Source organism: Leucoraja erinacea, chromosome 1, assembly GCF_028641065.1.
Source record: "Leucoraja erinacea ecotype New England chromosome 1, Leri_hhj_1, whole genome shotgun sequence".
In the NCBI taxonomy this organism is placed as follows: domain Eukaryota; kingdom Metazoa; phylum Chordata; class Chondrichthyes; order Rajiformes; family Rajidae; genus Leucoraja; species Leucoraja erinaceus.
The window spans coordinates 94,709,534-94,731,874 of NC_073377.1; the positions used below are offsets into that span (position 1 = coordinate 94,709,534).

The window sequence follows — 22,341 nt, forward strand, 5'->3', positions numbered from 1 at the left end:
TAGAGCCAACATTATTTATGAAAGGAAAATCATGGGGGGTTTTTAAGTGTCAAATTTTATTGGAGGACTTTGTGGTTTTATTAAGTAGGGTGATTAAAGGTGTAATGTTGTAATAGATGTAATGTTTTTGGACATTGAAAAATAATTAAATAACTTGCCACTTAAAAGGGTACTGCACAGAAGCTTGTAGTGTGGTATGAGGCTATTATTATGGGTAGCAATCACCAACTAATGGCATACGGCTTCAACTACCAACAAATTTCCAAATGATACAAAGTTAGGCAGGAAAATAAGTTAAAAGAAGGATGCAAAGAAGGAAAAATGGAAAATCTGTATATTCTGTGGATATGTTCAGCATGTATAAAATCAAGCACAGTAGATTAAATTCAACTTATATTCCAGTTGCTTTTCCATTCCACTCTAAGAAAAATTACAAGCATTTGTAATATTACAAAAATTACAAGTACATTTTCAAGCAGCTTAAAATATTAAAATTAATAGGTACATTTGTTTTGTCAGTTTAGACACTTTCATGCATGTGGAAAACATTAAGCACATCCCTGCCTACCTAGAAATGCTGTCATATTCATGATTTGGCTAAAAATGCAGCTTTCAGGAGGGGAATCACCTGCAACACTTAAAAAGAAAAAGGTTATTACATTTGCAATCCAAGTGAATCCAAAAGCCCAAGTGAATATGTGTGGAACTGAACCAGGACACGGGGTGTGCAATGGATACATAAATTCCAACAATACCTTATAAATGGAGGGCGTAATTTGCACATCCGTTTCCTAGAAACAAGTCAGAAATTATAATTTTAGAAATAATAAAAAATGTACAAGGTGTTTTGTAAACAAAATTTACACATTCGGTAATTTTTTTTACCATTGATACCATTAATTTGCCACTCCAATAAGTAACATTACATGAATGGTAATTTGTAGAAACAAGGAATTGCAGATACTGGTTTACAAAAAAAATGACACAATGTGTTGGAGTAACTCAGCGGGTCAGGCAGCATCCCTGGAGAACATGGATAGGTGAGGTTTCAGGTGGGACCCTTCTTCAGACTATTTGTAGGAGGAGGGGGGGGGAGAAAGCAAGAAAAGAGGAGGGGCAGGACAAAGCGCGGGAGGGCATAGGTGAATACAGGAGAGGGGGTTTTGATAGGCAGAAGGTTGGACAAACGCCAGAGATAAAAGAAAAGGGTGTGAGACAAAACAATTGACGAAACAATCTCTCCAGCATCTTGCCGGAGAGATAATAAACTATTGAAGATCTTGCGCGAATTTAACCAAATGATTATGGAGTACTTACACAAGCAACTCTCCCCTCTTAGGACATAGTTTTGTGCATTTGATTTTCCATTGGAATAAACAGGGTGGTAAAATACAATTGTTAAAGTGTTTGAAATGGGGATTGTTCAATCTGAATGAATCTTAATTATGTAAATAGATTAAATTGTGAGGGACTAGATACCACAGCCCCCAGCACTGTCAACAATGGTTGTTGTTTTCCTATTCTTGCCTCCAAGCCCTCCCAAAATGAAGTCTCCCCTCTCACCCTAGTCCAATCACTACTCTTTGCCCTCTTTGAGTGCACTCCCTGGATGAGCAATGGCACTCGATCTGCCCCGTCAGTTGCATTGTGGCTGAACACAGACTTCTTGTAGTCACTCCCATAAATCTCAGCAGAGCCTTGTTGACCAACTCACGCTGCCAAATGCTCCTCTGCAGGCAGGTCGGTGTGTCTCAGTGTGCAGCTGGAAACTCCGACGCCCGCGGCTGGAAGCTCCGCAGACCACAGCTCCACAGTGTCAAAGTCGGCAGTCCCAGTACTCCGGAGCTCCAACACAACAACCCCGGTAAGGCATCGCTCGCTCTGTGATGGAATCCAGTGCTGCGTCGCTGCTGAAGCTGAAGCTCTGGCCGGTCTCCGGCAGGAAAGACCGCGCCAATCCAGATGTTTGGCCGCAAGGAGGGTGCGAAGATGAGGCTCGGTAGAAAGACGCATCCTTGACCAGGTAATGACTGAGAAAAACGGTTTCTCCCTTCACCCTCCACCCCCACATAAAAAAGACAAAAAGACCTCCAAAAACAAACTTTAAGACAGACTAAAAATAACAAAAAGGATGAAAGGACAGACAGCTGCTGGCGAGGCTGCCACACTCGATGGCGCCACTACTCGGAGATGTGTGTCGTTTGGAGTGTGGGAGGAAACCAGAGCTTCCAGAGAAAACCCACCCAGGTCACAGAACGTACAATCTCTTTGCAGTCAGCACCTATGGTCGGGATGGAACCCCGGGTCTCTGGCAGTGTAAGGCAGCAACTCTAGCGCTGCACCACCGTGCCACCCTTACTGCAGTCTTTCAGAATGTGAGTCATTGTCATTCAAGATAGAGTGACTCTGAACCCACAGGGCTTCTGTCTCCCACTAGCCCTATATCCATTGACCATGTGTCTCCCAAACTGTCCCCCGCTCATGGGCCTTCTTTCTTCCATTGTCCCTCAATTCATAGTCCATTGTCTTTCACGCTCCGATTAAAGGCATTGAGACAGTGAGAATTGAGGAACAGCGCGGGAGACAAGAGTCCCCCAGTCTTAATGGCACCGCACCTGTGGCTATCGATGATTTTTTTTAAATCTCCGACAGTAGCCTTCAGGCAGTCTGGAGCAGGGTCTCAACCCGAAACGTCACCCATTCCATCTCTCCGGAGATGCTGCCTGTCCCACTGAGTTACTCCAGGATTTTGTGTCTATCACCGGCAGTAGCCAAGGAATGTCTCTTCCCTAGCTTCCCACAATGTTCTAGGATACATTTGATCAGGTCCTTGTGATTTATCTACCTTAATATGTCTTAAGATCTGCTGCATTCCTCGTCGGTAACGTGGACTCTCTTCAAGAAATCACTATTAACATTCCCGGGTTTCCTAGCATCCATGAATTGCTCCACGGTAAATACATACGAGAAATGTTAATTTAATAACTTGTCCATTTCCTGTGCCTTCGTATGTAGACAACCACATTGGTCTTTGCAGGGCCTGTTCTCCCTCTATTAACTATTTTGCCCTTCTCAAATGGCACCCAACCCAGGCGACTATTTGCCTGCTAGCCACAGAAGCAGATTTACAACCTCATATTACAATCGTTCCGCACTCTTAAATCTCCATTCCTACAACAACATTTCTTATCATAACTATGATCCTTGATCGGACTTTGCTAGATTTACCTTGCACTAAATGCTATTCCCTTATCATGTATCTATACACTGTAAATGGATGAATTGTAATCATGTATTGTCTTTCTGCTGACTGGTTAGCACGCAACAAAAGCTTTTCATTGTACCTCGGTACACGTGACAATAAACTAAACTTAATATCCTTATAGAGTCTTTGTGGATTCTTCTTTACCTCATCTGCCAAAGCTAGTTCATGTCCCCTTTTTGCCCTCCTAATTTCCTTCTAATGTGTGCTCCTATAACCCCTATACTCCTCAAGGAATTCACTTGATACCAGCTGCCTACACCAGAGGCAATAGACAATAGGTGCGGGAGTAGGCCATTTGGTCCTTCGAGCCAGCACGGCCATTCAATGTGATCATGGCTGATCATCTCCAATCAGTACACCGTTCCTGCCTTCTCCCCATATCCCCTGACTACGCTATTTTTAAGAGCCCTATCTAGCTCTCTCTTGAAAGCATCCAGAGAACCTGCCTCCACCGCCCTCTGAGGCAGCAAATTCCACAGACTCGCCACTCTCTGTGAGAAAAAGTGTTTCCTCGTCTCCGTTCTAAATGGCTTACCACTTATTCTTAAACTGTGGCCCCTGGTTTTGGACTCCCCCAACATCGGGAACATGTTTCCTGCCTCTAGCCTGTCCAAGCCCTTAACAATCTTATATGTTTCAATGAGACTCCCTCTCATCCTTCTAAATTCCAGAGAGTACAAGCCCAGCTGCTCCATTCTCTCAGCATACGACAGTCCCGCCATCCCGGGAATAAACCTTGTAAACCTACGCTGCACTTTCCTTTTTTTGACTTGTGCTTCGATGGCTCTTGTCATCTAGATAAACAATTTTCATTTAAGGTAAATTTTCCTTATAAGTTGACACAATTAAATAAGTCAACACACATAAATAGTTATACTTTCCAGTGCCATTTTTGCAGTTCATCCACAATAATGCAATTTCTTATTTATTGTATGTATGATCTACTTTCGAGTCTACATTCAGGCTTTCTTATTACTGAAGATCAGTGAAATCAGAAAAGGTACTTACTTTTCGAATGAATCAATACGACAAATCTTTTTGTTTACCAGTGCAAGTTCATATCTATTAAGTATAAAAATTATTTTATGAATGTCCAAAATATATATCAAACATGCAATTTAAAACACACAAACGTAATAGCACACCAGTAGTTTACTCAGCAGTGGAATGAGCATTTTCACTATAGGATCTGGATCAGAGTTTATATCCCTGGTTGAATGAATGGAAGTTGCCTCTCTTGCAAACTAGAAAGAACCATCGTGAACCATGACCACATGACACTTAATTCTGGAGTCTCTAGCATAATGATGGATGATCTTAGTGAAACATAAGATACTTAGGGGAAGACATGGCAGGGTAGTTGGTGAGATATTTCTATTCAGAAGAACCTTGAACAACAGGGACATGGTTACAAGACCAGGGGACAGTTGTTTAAAACCGAGTTGTGCAGAAACTTCTCGCAGATGGTGGTGAATCTCTGGAATTTTTTGCTTTGAAGGATTGTGAATGCTTTCTGGTATTTAAAGGAGATGTAGATAACTTGATGAAAGATTCAAAAGTAGATGGACTGGTGAAGAAGGTGTCTGGTCTGCTTTTATTCATTATTCACGGCATTGAGTATAAGATGAAGTCAAGTTATAGCTTTCTAAAACTTTGGTTAGGCTGCATTTGGAGTATTGTATGCAGTTCTGGTCGCCCCCATTACAGAAACAATGTGGGGGTTTTGCAGAGAGTGCAGTGGAGTGTCACCAGAATGCTGCCTGGATTAGAGGGTATTAGCTGTAAGCAGAGGTTGGACAAACAGATTGATTTCAAGAGTGTTGGAGGTTGAGGGGATATTGGATAGAAAGTATGGATAACCCTTGTTATGTACAACTCATACAGTGCCCTCCATAATGTTTGGGACAAAGACCCATCATTTATTTATTTGATTCTGTACTCCACAATTTGAGATTCGTAATAGAAAAAAATCACATGTGGTTAAAGTGCACATTGTCAGAGTCAGAGAGTCAGAGTCAATTTAATTGTCATTTGGACCCCTGGAGGTCCAAACGAAATGCCGTTTCTGCAGCCATACATTACATACAAATAGACCCCAGACACAACAATAATTACATTTAACATAAACATCCATCACATAGCTGTGATGGAAGGCCAAATAAACTTATCTCTCCACTGCACTCTCCCCCCCCCGATGTCAGAGTCAAAGTCATAGCCCCCGGCTGGCGATGGCGATTGTCCCGCGGCCATTAAAGCCACGCCGGGTGGTGCGAGGTCGCACACCGGGTCTTGGTGTTAGAGCCCCCGGTGTGCGCTCGCAGAGTCCGCGGCCATTCCAGCCGCGCGGGGCAGTGGTGTCAGGCCCTGCTCCAGGAGCATCCAGGAACATCTGACATCAGATGTTTTTAAAGGGTATTTTTATACATTTTGGTTTCACCATGTAGAAATTACAACTGTGTTTATACATAGTCCCCCCATTTCAGGGCACCATAATGTTTGAGACATATTGTAGTACTAGTTGACATGATCTATGTCATGTTTTACTGCATACCACTGCACACTCAAACAGCCATCTGGTTGACTGTCTCATATATTATCTAGCCTGCTAGCCCAGCCTCTAGTTGGATTCGTCGTTGAGCTTGAAGCTTACAACACCTATGTATTTGAGCTCAGTGTGCTTTCTTAATAAACAACTTATACTCAAGTATGGATTCTAAGTTATTTGACATTCTCACATGGTGTCAGAAGTCACGGGAAGGCCTTGAATCAACGTCTTCAGTGATTCTGCGGACCTTTCACAGTCTTTGCCATGACTGATTCATTCCACAAGTCAGAACCGCTCGTCTTTGATTTCGAGGAGGACTACGATAGCTACATGGCTGCGGCGCACCAAGGCAAGTCTGTTTACACCCAAGCATCTATATTTCTCAATCTGGCGGGACATGATGCTGTGCGTCGGGCAAAATTGTTTGTTTATGCCCCTGCAATACTGGATGCGCAAGTCAAGAGATTACACCTGCTGAAACAATGTACGACCCTAAATGCCTCAAGAGAAAGTTCCGTGAGCTATGCGACCCTCATACCAATCTCATCATGCAGCGACATAAGTTTTTTGCATGCAGCCAAACACCAGCAGAGCCAGTGAAACGTGTGTAAGCTCATTACAATATATAGCAAAGCACTGTAACTTCGGTGTTCTCTGTGACGAACATTAGGGACAGGCTTGTGTGTGGCATTTTTTTATGACAAATTGAAGAAAGAGCTTTTACGCGATCCCGACCTCATGCTGGCTAGAGCAATCAGGTCTTGTCAAGTTAATGAGGTGACCGAAGCGCACACTAAAACACTGACCAGACCACAGGCTGCGTATAGCATCGATGCTGCCCGACCGTATGTTAGAAGAGATCGACAACTTTATCAGCCTAATGAAACAAAACAGACCCCTTCTGGCCGGTCCGGCATAAGATTTATTAATGACTGCACTAATTGGGGAGGATCACTTATTGCCAAGCGGGAAAAGTGCCCCGCATTTGCTCAAATTTGCCATGGTTACAAACGCAGAAACCATTTCTGGAGAAGCTGTAAATCTCGCTCCAACAGATAAGAGACAAAACAAGTAGTCAATGTACTGCATTCCGAGCTCCCACACGACTTATCAGATGGAGTTTCAACAGAGTCCACTAGCACGCAAGATAACCTGCCAGCAGTTGATGGAGTGTCTCTGAGAACATACTCCCTCCGAGAGAAACTTGTTATCAACAGAGATCCCATGGTCACGCTTAAAGTAAACAATGTAACAGTGGTGCTGAAAATTGACACAGGTGCTCGCTGTAATGTTAAGTCTCAGATGGATTTTTCAAAGCTTCGGAATGCTGAGAAGATAAAAGCAAGCAGTGCCACGTTACTTGCTTATGGTGGAAGCGAACTAATTCCCATAGGAGGTGCTGACGTGCAGTGCCACCTAGTGAGACAAACTGCCATTTTATATTGTAACGGGCAAGTGGAACCCCTTCTGGGTGTAGATGCTTGTATTGACATGGGGCTGGTTTCATTCAGCAAAGCTGTCATCAACTAATGCCAACCACAACGCATTTTGGTGGATTACAAAGACCTTTTAAATGATGAACTCAGCAAGCTCACGAATTCAATTATTCTAGACCCGGACATTAAGCCTGTTGTTCGCCCTGCTAATTGCGTTCCAGTTGCCATGCGAGTCTGAGTTAAAGCTGAACTCGATAGAATGGAGGCCCTAGGGGTCATCACGCCAGTCTCTGCACCCACGGATTGGGTATCCTTGATGGTAGCTGCCACTGAAATAAACAAGCAGGAGATACGTATATGTATCAACCCTGGAGACCCAAATACTGCGTAAAAGAGCCCTCATCACCTCATGCGTACCATGGAAGAGGTGGCTGCACACGTGGGCAAGGCTATAGTGTTCTCTGTGTTGGATGCCAAGAGCTCGTTCTGACAAATTCCTCTTGACTATCAACCATCGCTGCTCACTACTTTCAGCACAGTCTTCGGACTCTACAGATTTCTGCTGATGCCGTTTGGCATCAATTCAGCCAGCAAAGTATTCCAACCCTCGATGGAGCAGATTTTTGACAGGTACCCCTGCATGAACATTGTGGATGATATTATCGTAGCGGGCAAAGACCTGCAGGAGCACGATGGCAACTTGAAAAAGGTGCTCGACTGTGCCAGGGAGGTACACCTAAAACTCAACCCCAGTAAATGCAGGTTTCGAGTCAACCGAGATAACTATGTTGGTCATGTCTTCACCAGCAATAGCCTCAAAGTCGATCCTGCAAAGACAGCAGCCATCATTGAAATGGCAGCGCCAACCGATGTTGCCAGTCTGCTAAGATTTTTAGGCATGGTGAACTACCTGGGCAAGTTTATTCCACACTTCAGCGAGCTCTCAGCCCCTCTACGCCAGCTCACTCACAAGGACACTGTTTGGATGTGGCACGAGCAGCAGCAGCGAGTTTTCGACAACAGATGTCGTACCCACCCACTCTGGCATACTTCGATGTTATCTAGCCTGTCATGCTGACCTGCGATGCCTCCCAGTACGGGCTCGGCACAGCGTGCCTGCAAGAAGATCAGACAATTGCTTATGCCTCACAAACCATGACGGACACAGAGAAACGGTATGCGCAGATCGAGAAGGAGTTACTAGCAGTGGTATTCGCATGTGTGAAGTTCAATGACTATATCTTTGGGAAAAATGTGACAATCAAAACGGACCATCAACCACTGGTTTCCATCCTGACTAAACCGGTACACGCTGCACCAGCCAGGCTGCAAAGAATGCTGCTGCAGCTCCAGAAGTACGACATCACCCTAATCTACAAACATGGGAAGGACATGTACGTGACAGACACCCTGCCCCGTGCACCCAGGGAAACCTATGACAGGCATGCAGGCGAGAAGGACACATTTGATGTTATGATGATTGACCACAGTTACCCCTCGGGTTTGGATACGTTGATTGCCCACATGGCTGAAGATAACACCCTACAGATACTAGCATCTATCATTAAACGCGGATGTCCCAACAAGCAGCACTCACTTCCACTATCACTGCAGCCATTTTTTACCGTCAGGGACGAACTGGTAATCGTGAATGGAGTTATTATGAAGGGCAGTGGTCCCAGCTTCACTACAGCAGGAGTACTTTCATGCCGTACATAGAGGGCACCCTGGTTCAGAGGCAATGGTGCAATGGGCCAAGAACATGTTCTTCTCGCCTGCCATGTCGGACTATGTGCGCCAGAGGACGCAGTCGTGTGTATGTGAGGTCGGTGGAGGCGTTGCAAGCTGGCAGCCCTACCAGCAGCGTGTTCGTTTTTTTCTACGGTTTTTTGTTTTTTTAGTGTGTTTTAATGTATGTGTCTCTGTGTGTCTTGTGTGGGGGTGGTGTGGGCGGGTAAGGGGGAAACAGTTTTGGTCTCCTCCTTCGCAGAGAGGCGACGTTTTCCATGTCGCCTCCCCCGTGGCCTAACATCAAGGATCGGTGCGGCGTTTCCCAGAGACATGCCCGGGGCTTCAGCGGTGGGCACAGTGTGGACTCTCGTCGTGGTGCGGGCAAGCCCTCACCGGGGGTCGCTGGAGGGAAGCTCTCCGTTCGCTGGCCCACGGCAGCCTGAAGCCGCGGTCTCTGGAGCTCCAGCTGGCGAGGTGTCTGCAGCCTGGGATCCCTCGTTGGGAACCCGGGAGGAGAAGAAGCTCCGACCGCTGACCCGCGGCCTACTTCTACCGCGGTGGGGACTTACCATCAGGAGTGGGGTCCCTCGCCGGGGGCTCCTGGAGGGGAGCTCCGACCACCGGCTCTGCGGTCTGCGGTGCTTCCTGCGGCCTACACCTGAAGCCGTGGTCTCCGGTGGGGAAGCACCGATTCAGGACTTACCTGGACTTTACCTTGTCTGAACATATGGACGCCCGCAGCAGCGGCTGCGGAGGGTTGAGGTCCCGACCACGGGGGAAAATGGAGGAGGACTGGCCAAATTTTGTGTCTTCCACCACAGTGATGAATGCTGTGGTGGATGTTTGTGTTAAATTTTTATTGAGTTTTTGTGTGTTCTTTTTTCATTGTACCGCTGCTGGCAAATTCATTTCACTTGCACTTTATGTGTCTTGCAACTTCAAAAAGTTGCAAGACACTTCTCAGTTCACGGGCCGCTCTCTCCCTCATGTCGGACAATGCAGGACAATTTACAAGCCAAAGCTTCAAAGACGTTACCCAACGCTGGAATTTCAAACATGTCACCAGCAGCCCGGAATATCCGCAGTCGAACGGGTTAGCGGAAAGAGCCATTCGCAGTGTGAAACAGGTGATGGAAAAATCTAAAAGAGCGGAGTCTGATGTCTTCCTGGACATCCTTAACTTACGCAACGTTTTGCGGGACGCAGTGTTAGGTTCACCTGCACAGCGCTTGATGTCCAGACAAACCCATACTACCCTTCCAGTAGCTAAGCAACTGTTACAGGTTCATGATCCACATGCAATTCAAGCTCAACTACAACACAAATGGCAAGTTCAAAAAACGTATTACGACCAAACCAGCTGCACCCTCTCGCCTTTGTCTCCCGGACAAACGGTCCGTCTACAAACACAGAAAGGACATGACCGCATAGGCGTAGTGCCAGAAACCTGCCTGGAGCCACTTTCCTTAATGTGTCTGTTCCGAAGGAGGAATTTTCAAGCGCAATAGGAAACATATCCTGCCGGTGAGCGAACCAAGACTATCTCAGCAGTTCTCATATAACCACGTCAGTGTCCCGGACTTTGTGCCAAAGACTAATGGAGAGACTGCGGATTCAAACCGTAATGGCTTCCCAAAGACCAAAGAGCCACCGGCACTATTGGCGAAATCAACTATTAGTCCGCCGGTGATGTCACCCGTGAAGTCTCCTACAAAGATTGTTGAACCACCGCCTGATGTGATGTCACCCACCCCTCCAGCAGAGGGCCTGTAACATACGTGTATAGGACGGGTTTGTCAGCCTAACCCTAAATACAAAGACTGTATTAAATACTGATTACAGGTTTCCATTACCTGGGCTACATTGTATTCCTCCTTATTCATATCCTTCACGGTTTGGTCACGATTTACAAAGCACTGTATCTTCCTACTATACATTGGAAGTTTTAGTTGTATACTTATTTAGTTGCATGATTTATTATACTTAAGGAGGAGGATGTAGATCAGTCAATACTAGTTGACCTGATCCATGCCATGTTTTACTGCATACCACTGCACACTCAAACAGCTATCTGGTTGACTGTCTCATATTATCTAGCCTGCTAGTCCAGCCGCTAGTGGATTTGTCGAGCTTGGGCTTACAACACCTATGTATTTGAGCTCAGTGTGCTTTCTTAATAAACAACTTATACTCATGTATGGATTCTGAGATTTGACATTCTCACACACATGGCTTCATAGGTGTTTGTAATTGCTCAGGTTTGTAATGACTACTTAATGCAGGTATAAGAGAGCTCTCAGCATCTAGTCTTTCCTCCAGTCTTTCCATCACTTTTGGAAACTTTTATTGTTGTTTATCAACATGAGGACCAAAGTTGTGCCAATGAAAGTTAAAGAAATTATTATGAGACTGAGAAACAAGAATAAAACTGTTAGAGACATCAGCCAAACACCGCTGTTTGGAACATCATTAAGAAGAAAGAGAGCACTGGTGAGCTTACTAATCGCAAAGGGACTGGCAGGCTAAGGAAGATCTCCACAACTGATGACAGAAGAATTCCCTCTATAATAAAGAAAAATCCCCAAACACCTGTCCGACAGATCAAAAACACTCTTCAGGTGTGAATTTGTCAATGACCACTGGTCCGCAGAAGACTTCATGAACAGAAATACAGAGAGGCAAACCACTGGTTAGCCGCAAAAATAGGATGGACAGGTTACTGTTTGACAAGAAGTACTTAGAAGAGCAACCACAGTTCTGGAAAAAGGTCTTGTGGACAGATGAGACGCAGATTAACTTATATCAGAGTGATGGCAAGAGCAAAGTATGGAGGAGAGAAGGAACTGGCCAAGATCCAAAGAATACTACCTCATCTGTGAAACACAGTGTTATGGGCTGGGTATGTATGACTGCTGAAGGTATTGGCTCACTTATCTTGATTGATGAAACAACTACTGATGGTAATAGCATACTGAATTCTGAAGTGTATAGGCACATCCTATCTGCTCAAGTTCAAACAAATGTCTCAAAACTCATTGGCCGGTGGTTCATTCTACAGCAAGACAATGATCCTAAACATACTGCTAAAGCAACAAAGCTAAAAAATTGGTCAATTCTTGAGTGGCCAAGTCAATCACTCGAGCTGAACCCAATTGAGCATGCCTTTTATATGCTGAAGAGAAAACTGAAGGGGACTAGCCCCCAAAACAAGCATGGCTGCAATACAGGCCTGGCAGAGCATCACCAGAGAAGACACCCAGCAACTGGTGATGTTTAAGCAGTTATGCAAAGGATATGCGACAAAATACTAAACATGTCTACTTCATTTACATGACATTGCTGTGTCCTGAACATTATGGTGCCCTGAAATGGGGGGACTATGTATAAACACTGCTGTAAATTTTACATGGTATTTATGAAAATCTGACAATGTGCACTTTAACCACATGTGATTTTTCTTTTACAAATCTCAAATTGTGGAGTACAGAGACAAATAAATAAATGATGGGTCTTTATTTATTATGGAGGGCATTGTATGTACAATCTTGGAGAAAACTGCCAATAAACATACACTAAACAAGACAAACAATAAACAGGAAAATATATCGTGCATAATACTTCAAACATTATAAATACATTTTTAAAAGTTAATATACTGTAATTGCAGGCAAACCTCACACAAAGTGCAGCCAAGATCAGAAATGAACCTGAATCTCTGAAACTAAAGGAACTGTAGATGCTGATTCAGTATCTAAAATAGATACTGTAAGCATGACAATAGTCACCTTCCTGCAGCATTTCACATAAGAGGTTCATATAAACTGTGAAAATAACTTTTTTTTATAAATTAGTGGTGTTGCCCTTGCCCACTTGCCTCCACCTAGTGGTCACTCTGTCCAATACAGCCAAAATCAAACATTACAAAGAGGTAGACTGTAATAATGAGAGGCATGTTAAGGGTAGACAGCCAGAATCTTTTTCCTAGGGTGGAAATGTCAAAGACCCGAATGCATAATTGTAAGCCTAGAGTAGGAAAGTTTAAAGGAGATGTGCAGGCAAGTTTTTTTCTCATACAGAAAAAGTGGGTGCTAGGAGTGGTGATGTTAGCAGATCTAAAAGTTGCATTGAAGGGGCTTTTCGATAGGCACATGGATAAGCAGGTAATGGGTGGTTATAGTATAAATACAAATGTATAAATTCATTTGCAGGATAAATGACTCAAAAAATGTAATTTTACTTCGGAGTCACGTGAGTGACTACGTGAAGAGCCCGCTCAGCACGCATGCGCGGCATTACGTTCAGCAGTGCAACAGCGGATCGGGAGTCAGGTGCTCCCGCTACGGGGTGAAAGAACGGACCGTCAGGTAAGCTCTGAGATCAGGTTTTTCTTTCACAGGGGGCCTTCTGCTTTCAGGCGGAGAAGAAAGGCTCTAGAACAAACCTGTCCCCGCTCGACTCCACGGAGGGGCGTTCCATCTGGGGGGGGGGGGCAGCAACAAGGCGGTAGGACCGCTTACCCGGCATTCCGCTATTCCCCGACACCACGCTGGAAGTAAAGCCACGGAAGAGGCGTCCGGCCGGTGGCTTCCGACTTCTCGAACGGGGACGTCTCTCCACCTGCACGGGGGGGAAAGACAGCTGCTTGAAAAGACCTGTTCCCGCTCGACTTCACGGAGGAGCGTTCCAACTGGGGGGGACAGCAACAAGGCAGTAGGACTGCTGGAGCGCTCCGCTATTTCCCTGACACCGCTCCAGCGGGCTGGAAGACCACGCACTTTGTCGAGGGGACGCTCTCCACCCGCCCGGGGGAGAGACAGCCGCCTGAGGGGGAGTTTCAGGCACTCCCTCCACAGTGCCTTCTGCACTGCCCATTGCTTCCTCCTTACCCGAGGGTAGCTTTGGTGACCAGGACTGGGCTGGTCAAGAAGAGGGGACCATGGCTGAAGATCTCGGGAGTATGCAAGGGGTGCAGGAACAGGAACAGCTGCTAGGTGTGGTGGACCGCTACATGGCAACCCCACATGCAGGAGGCCGTTAAAGGCCAAACCAGCGGCCAGCATTAACCACCTCTCCAACAGGCCCCTACAGGAGAGGTGGTCAATGAGGCCTTAGAAAACTGCAGCGGATCCTCAGGCTCCCGACGTCAGCCATCACATCCTTTGCTCGTTCGTTGGACAAATACGGAGATGACCACAACCTTCGTAAACAAATCATAAAACCTGCCATAAAATCCTAAATTTGCGGGGTTGTGCATACCCCAGCCACTGAGCCAGACACACTGCTCTTTGGCAAAAACCTCACAAAGTATATGAAGGATATGGAAGAGGCTTTAAAAAACTTTCGGTCTCATGAGGGCAGGCCCGGGACGAGCAAACCAAAAACAATAATTCCTACGCAGCAGCACCCCATCGTGTCCATCAGTCGACGTCTACCATATGGAACTGGTGTAAAGCTCGGGGTCCGCATTCTATCTCCGGAAGTCTTCTTTAGACCAGGGCCCAGAGCGGACCCCATGGAAAATGCGCCACCCACCAACATCACCGCCACGTCAAACGATGTGCAAGACTCGTTGGACCGGCAGGAAACAGAACAATACCCATAACCATGAAGGTAGGTGGGTCTGGTTCCTACCAGCATATAGAAAATAGGGGCTTAATACTAACAGGGGGGAGATTACACCTGTTTTAAGAAGCACGGGAGTCTATCACGAGTGATCAGTATATACTCAATGGCATTAGTGGATATAAAATACAATTCATACTAGAAAAATTGCCACCAGTTCAACATTCACCCCAGAGGGTATTTTCCCTCTCCGTTAGAGAAACAAGAGGGACAAGCTGAACTGGTGAAACTAATTACAAAGGGTATCATGGGAAAACATGAACCCTTGGAATTCGTATCAAATATATTCACTAAACCCAAAAAAGATGGTGTATGTCGCATCATCATTGACTTAACTTCACTAAATATGTTTGTTAAGTATATACATTTCAAAATGGAAACGGTTGTTACTGCCAAACAACTAATTTCCAAAGGATACTTCATGGCAAGCATTGATCTTAAAGATGTTTACTATTTAGTGCCATTCACAAGGATCATCGCAGATACCTGAAATTTACCTGGATGGGGCAGCTATGGCAGTTTAAAGCGTTACCCAATGGGTTCACATCAGCCATAGATTATTCACCAAGATACCAAAACCAGCTCTGACAATATTCAGAAGACAAAAACATATTGTCATGGCATATCTTGATGATATCTTAAATAATAGGCAAGACCATGGAATTGACTATGTTAGCTGTATCAGCTACCAAACAGTTATTCGAAACCCTGGGATTGTCTTACATCCAGATAAATCTAAGTTGAAGCCATCTACAATCATGGACGACTTGGGCTTCACAATTAATTCAGTCTACGTGACTGTAACATTGCCAAGAGACAAAACAGTTAAATTGGCACAATCATGCAACAATTTAATGATTCGGACCTTTGCACTGTCAAAACTTACAAAGAGCAAAGGTACAGGCACCAAAACGACACACAGGTCATTATGATCGTGTCATAAAGTTACCCACTGAAGCAATATCAGAACTAAAGTGGTGGGCAAAAAAAAGTTTGGCATAGTTTCAGCCCTATTATCATCACTAACTCTACGTTAGTTATCCAAACAGATGCCAGTGCTCAAGGCTGGGGAGCCACAAACTCTATATCCAGCACAAGTAGTAAATGGACTAACCCAGAGTCATCGTTACCACTTACACTGGGCATTAATTATCTAGAGATGTTGGGTGACTTTTATGGTTTAAAAGCATATGCACAAATATGCATCACTTGCATGTACGGTTACAAATAGATAATACTACGGTGGTGGCCTACATTAACCATATGGGCGGCATAAAATCGGTATCATGCGACAAGTTGGTCAACACAATTTGCTGATATAATCTTTGGCAATGGTGTGTCGAAAGACATATTTGGCTATCAGCAACTTACCTGCCAGGTAAGCTAAATACAGTGGCAGACATCAGGTCACGTAAATTTAATGACAACATCGAATGGATGTTAAACCCCAATGTCAGGCAGCCCATGACATTTTGCAGAAACGTTTCCAGAAGTAATTCTCCATAAGTAAAGCTCCAATAATCTAATGTTCAACCATTCAGAAATTCCTGCAGATTGGCATGTGGCTCACATTCCAAAAGACGTAATTTGGCCTCTGGCTTGACGATCCCGCAGCTTACCAAACGCAGGCAGGAGGGACTGGTGTAGATGTGACATGTTGGTTGGTGTGGGCATGTTGGGCCTGTTTCCATGCTGTACGACTCTATGCCTCTGCCCTGTGGTTATGTCTGGTGTGGACCAATTGGTTGATACCACGGTTTATATGTTATAATGTAACAAATGTAAAATATCGATACATTTCTGAAGACAGACAAATTTGAGAAGGGCACAGACCCTATCGAATGACATAGTCAAAGGCTTTAGTGAGATCTAAAAAGCCCATGCGTAGCAGTTGATTTTGCTCCCCACATTGCCCTTGAGCTTGCTTGGCAGTAAGAGCCCTGAGAATATGCATGTTATTGGATTTCATTACTCTTTCCACCCATCGTGACCATAGAGACTTAGTACCAATTGTCGCATAGCAGTTCAACCAGTGGTTCATAAAATCTCCTCTAAGAATCTTAAACCGTAAGTGAACATTTCATTAGTACATAAACATTTAGTAAAAATTACTCGCCTCCATCCAGACACAAACAACCCTTGCAAATGAAGCAGGAATTTTATTTGCACCTCCTTCAACTTGTCCATTCGGTGCTTTCTATGTAGCCTCCTCTACATTGGTGAGTAGACCAGGCTTTGCCGAGCACCTTCCCTCTGTCCACCATGGCTATTTTGAGCCTATTTGTAACCTGTTTTAAGTGCTCTTCCTATTCCCACATCAACCTGTTTGTCACTGGCCTCCAATACTACCTGGGTGAGACCTAATATACATCCATTTGGTGGGCAAGTGAGTCCAACCGCTTGTAAGGTCACCGACAATGCCAACATCGTCGGAGTTAACAATCTGGATTTGGAGCCGCGCATCGTAGAGTTGCCGGAAGTGCTCCAACGGCGCCGCCCGCGGGGCATTGATGCCCCAACTCCCGTTCCAAATCCAGCGACCTCCGCGATGTTGTGTGTCGGCGGCCACAGCGTACGGAGCTTGCCGCCGGCGACCCGGTAAGGCATTGCCCGCTCCCCGCTGGTATCCCAGCGCTGCGACATTCAAGCTGGGACAAAGACCGGGCGGCGCTTTTGGAGAACCTCGCAGCCAGGGGTAGAGTTGCCGGGGTCGGAGCTCCACAGAATACAGCGGCCGGACGGACCCCCAAGGAGGTTGGGAGTCGCCGACCAGGTACCTAGGGGACTAAGTTAAAGTTTCCCCCTCACCCACCACCACAATCCCCTGCACGCAAAGAAGGACCTCCCCGGTCACGTCCACGTCAAAAACTGAACTAGACAGAATGGAAACACTGGGCCTGACAACGACCCCTCCTCCTGGGTCTCCACCATGGTCGCAGCAGACAAGAAGAACAAAGATGAAATAAGGATTTGCATCAACCCTAAAGATTTAAACACTGTCATCAAATGACCACACCACCCCCAATGCGGACAGTGGAAGAGGTCGCAACCAGTCTGGGTAAAGCCAGTCTTCTCTCTCCTAGATGCACATAACTCATTTTGACAATTACCGCTAAATGGCACAAATAGCTGCAGACGAAACACTACAATCGCTTACCACTGCCATCTGCCACAAATAGCACCACCTGGCTATATCCGCCTATATTACCCTGTCTGTGATGAACCGGTCATTCAAGACGGCATTATAATGAAAGGACATAAGGCAGTCATCCCGATGTCTCTTCACAGCAAGTACTTTGATATTGTCCATAGGGGCCATCCTGCTGCAGAAATAACCCTCCAACATGCAAAATATATGCTTTTCTGGCCAGCTGACTACATTCTTGAGAAAGTTGCTGCCTGCCGGATTTGCAAAAGCCTGACCCCGCACCAGCAGAAACAACCACTTCTCCCGAACCCCACCCTGGTCCACAGTAGCAGCCGACATCTTTGAGTGGCACGGCAAACAATACCTGGTTCGAAATCGACCTGCTCAGTAGCCCGACCTCAGCCATGGCCATTCAAAAACTCACTTACCACTTTTCTCTCCACGGAGCACCCCTCAAGCTACTCTCAGACAATGGAACTCAATTCTCCAGTCAGCTCTTCAGGGATTTTGCGACATGCTGGGACTTTCACCACACCACCAGCAGCCCCGAGTACCCGCAGTCCAACGGCCTGGCCGAGCGCGCGGTAAGAAGTGCAAAAGAACTAATGGAACGCTCACATATGTCACAGTCTGCCCTCTCCTCATTCTCATCCACTTCACCTCCCAGTACTTTTCCACCGGTCCCTCCTTCTCCTTGCCTGCCACTCCCCTCTCATCAGCCCAACTCTCCTCACCTGTTGCACTCAGTTGCCTCTGATCACCAATTAACCCGGTATATAGACTCTCCTCACCATTCACACAGTGCCAGATTGTTCTCAGCATTCATGCAAGACTCTCCAGCGATTGCCCGACTGCCTACATGGATTCGAACCTGCCTGCCCCTGACTATTCCATCCTGTCGTCTTCCTGGATATCACCTCAGCCTTCTGTCCCCGACCACGGCCTTCGTCCTGTACTTCTGTCTGCCTCTCTCCTGGGCTGTTTGGTGTATCCCTGCAACGACTCCTCGACTTCCTGCCTGGCTTCGACTCTCCTTTCATCTGTCCCTCGCTGGTTTGTTTGCATCGTGTGTTGGATCTCCTGGTTACGGGACCTTCTGCTACCCCGACTACGTCTCCTGCCTGCCCCTCTTCGGAACCCTCGCTCAATCCTGAGCCTCTGTGTGAGTACGGTGTACCCATTCCTGTGTTAGTACTCTGTGTTACAGTATCGTAATAAAGTTCATGACCAATTATACCTGCCTGATTCTGTGCTGCTATTGGGTCCAAGCTATACCCGTTACAACATAGGGCCGGTTCTGATGTCTATCTCGACTTACTCAACCTACGGAACATCGTCCACGACCCTCTCCTGGGATCTTCAGCCGAACGGCTCGTGTCACGGCGAACTTGCTCCACCCTGCCCATGACCAAGCAACTGCTAGAACCTCAAGTTCGCGTGCCGTCGGTGATCCAATCCCAGCTCCAACGCCGCTGCGACATACAAAGAAAATACTATGATAAAACCAGTTCTCTGCTTCAACCGCTCAACAAGGGATGGGTTATCCGCTTACGGTCACTACAAGGTTACAACCGCCTTGGAGTTATTCTGGGGTCAACCGCGGAGCCACGCTCGTACCTGGTCAGTATTGACAACGGCATCTATCAACGCACTCATCAACACCTCCTCCCGGTTAATGAACCGGCACCTTCTCATCCTTACCCTGACCAGCCTGTCGGTCTTCCTTCACACTCTGTGAATGCCACACCAGTGATTCCTCTACTGGTGCCAGCTCCATCCCTGCCTTCCCCAGTGCCCCCTTCTCCACCGGTGTCTTCTCCTCCGCGTTCACCCGATAAGGGACTTACTCCCTCAGAGAAGGATGGTGCCAGCTCCATCCCTGCCTTCCCCAGTGCCCCCTTCTCCACCGGCTATACTTGAACTGTGCATGACCCGGTTAATTTTATGTGCTCACATATGCACAAGCATGTACACGTAAAATAATAATGCCCACACCCTATACTGGTGTTTTACAATATGCTCCACTAACCACTCTATATATGCTTTGCTTCTTTAAGAGGAAGGATGTAGATTAACCCTTATTAATCCATGTCATTTATAATCTCTACTACACATATATGCATGCCACCCGTTACATGGTATTATGGTACTACACAGCTACTCGCAAGGTCAGCCGGCTCTCACAAGCCACGCCCAGCTGGAAGTGAATGGCTGGCAGTTTAAATGGTCCTGATTGCTTATGGAATAAAGTTTGATCTTTCACTATGTGTGTTGTTGTCAGTCACCAGTTGGCCACCAGTTGGTTCTGGCAAACCAAAACAACCCACCCCACCCCCAACTGCAGCCAATTAGCTCATTCTAACAAATGCTAAATACCTGCATCCTATCTTCCACTAATCCTAGCCCATCATAGAGCTCGCAACATCACAAATATCACCCTTGCATGCACTTGCACAGAGTACAATTACAAAGAAATACACATTCTACATATCATACTTAGAAAAACAATTAAGAACTAACGGGATTCACTGCATAATCAACCCCAAGAAATACGAAACAAGTCAAGCAACATCTGCGGGAAAAGAAGCAGAGAACTTTTCATATCGATGACCCTTCATCAAAGCACATGAATGACAAAAATCATATCATACTTTCAAAGCTGGTATTTCTGGAATAGAAATAGCAGTGAATTGAATAGTTAATGGAAATAACAATAAACTGCAAATTTTAGTGATCTTTAAAGTATACTAAAATCCTGGAAATATTCAGAGTCTTTAACCTGAACTCCATTTCTCTTTCTACCTATGTTGAATAAATGAATGAATGAATGATACTTTATTATCACATTTGACATGTCACAGTGAAATTCTTTGTTTTACATACCATACACAAAGTATGCAAAGAGTCGCCACAAAGAGGATGCCACCTGACAAAGGTTGCCTGACATGCTAGGTGTTTCCAGCATTTTATCTTTCATTCAAGGGGCTAGTGCTGGTTCAGGTATAAAAGATAAGTGCCTTTCTGCTGCTTCCAGTACCCACCACTACATGATGAAGCTGAGCTTCTCAGAAGCCATCTGCTGCTTGAAAATCAGGGATAACACTGGGGAATTTCTAAGCAAAAATGCTAAAGGGTCTTTAATGTCCTCCACTCTTTCAGTAAAGGAAATTCCACGTTGGTTATAACATTTCACAAAATTAGTGTGGTAGACTTACACAACAATGAATCCGACCGCTGCAAGGACACTAACTGTAATTGGTATTATCATCCAGTAGCTGCAACTCTTCATTCTCAAGCTAATAATTTGTTTCTTCCTTCTGAAAGATAGAGATATGAATAAACTAGTTATTACGTATAGCTAACTCATAATCAGAATCATACATCAAGGAAAAAAGATCTTTGACCCAACTCCTCAATGCTGATCAATGTGCCCCATCTAAACTAGTTCCATTTGCCTCAGCTTGGCACACATACCTCTAAACCTTTCTACCCATCCAGGTGTCTTTTAAATGTTACTAAACCAAGTGGGACCCGTTGGGTCCTGTCCCCTCAACGCGCGGTCGTGGGGGGTGGCGGCTTGCGGCGTCACACACACACTAACCCACCCCCCCCCCCCCCCCCCCCCCCCACACACACACATGCACTAACACCCCCTAACACCCCCTTGATATTATATTAATATTATTAATTCGCTCCATTTCCCCCATCCCCCTAAAGACGCATAGCCCCCAACTGTGCAGGCGTGGCTAAAGAGGGAGAGGGAGGCGGGTAGAGAGGGAAGGTAGAGGGGGAGGGGGTAGAGAGGGAGAGGGAGGGGAATAGAGATTGAGGGGTGGGGGGATCGCAGCGTCACAGGGGTGGGCTGCTCCCCGAACGCAATACTCCACCACTCGCCCATAGGTCCCAATATTCACCACTCCCTCGAAGGAGATGGGGGGGGGGGGGGGGGGTAGAGAGGGAGTGGTGGTAGAGAGGGGAGGGGGGGCAGAGGGTGGGCAGAGGGAGGGTTGGGAGAGGGGGGTAGAGAGCGAGGGGGTAGAGAGGGGTAGGAGTGGTGAGGGAGAGGGAGGGGGTGTAGAGAGAGGGGAAGGGGTAGCAGAGAGCGAGGGGGGGGGGTAGGGAGGGAGGGTAGTGGAAGATGAGGGGGGGATGGGATAGAGAGAGCGAGGGGGGGCAGAGAGTGAGGAGGAGCAGAGAGGGGTAGAGGGGGGTAGAGAGGGAGGTGGAGGGGGTAGAGAGGGAGGGGAGGAGGTAGAGAGAGAGGGTAGTGGAAGATGTGGGCAGAGAGAGATGGGATAGAGGCCTGGAGGCAGAGATAGAGGCAGAGTGAGGGGAGAGAGAGAGGGCGGAGAGAGAGAGCAGATAGAGATAGGGCAGAGAGAGAGAGAGGGGCAGAGGGGAGGGGAGAAAGAGAGAGGGCAGAGAGAGAGACAGTGCAGAGAGAGAGAGAGGGGGCAGAGGGCAGAGAGGGGAGAGCAGACAGAGGGGGCAGAGAGAGAGAGACGGCAGAGAGAGGGGAGAGAGGAGAGAGGGAGGGGAGGGGAGGGGTAGAAGGAATGGGAGGGGGGAGGAGAGAGGGGGAGAGGGGGGAGAG

At 46.4% G+C, this 22,341-nt stretch overlaps 1 protein-coding gene across 6 annotated transcripts in view; it reads right to left on the reverse strand.

Annotated features, from left to right (window-relative positions):
* Window positions 1-22,341, reverse strand: part of tmem150c (transmembrane protein 150C) — a 50,109-nt gene that overhangs the window by 21,425 nt on the left and 6,343 nt on the right. For 4 of the 6 annotated variants that reach the window (XM_055639266.1, XM_055639253.1, XM_055639245.1 and 1 more), the window contains 4 exons: window positions 20,963-21,064; window positions 4,274-4,327; window positions 756-791; window positions 569-636 (listed from right to left, as the gene is read on the reverse strand). In XM_055639266.1, coding sequence (XP_055495241.1) covers window positions 569-636; window positions 756-791; window positions 4,274-4,327; window positions 20,963-21,036 — 232 coding nt within the window. In that variant the 5' untranslated portion in view covers window positions 21,037-21,064. The remainder of the gene's footprint in view (window positions 1-568; window positions 637-755; window positions 792-4,273; window positions 4,328-20,962; window positions 21,065-22,341) is intronic. The other 2 variants (XM_055639281.1, XM_055639273.1) reach the window with 1 other exon arrangement.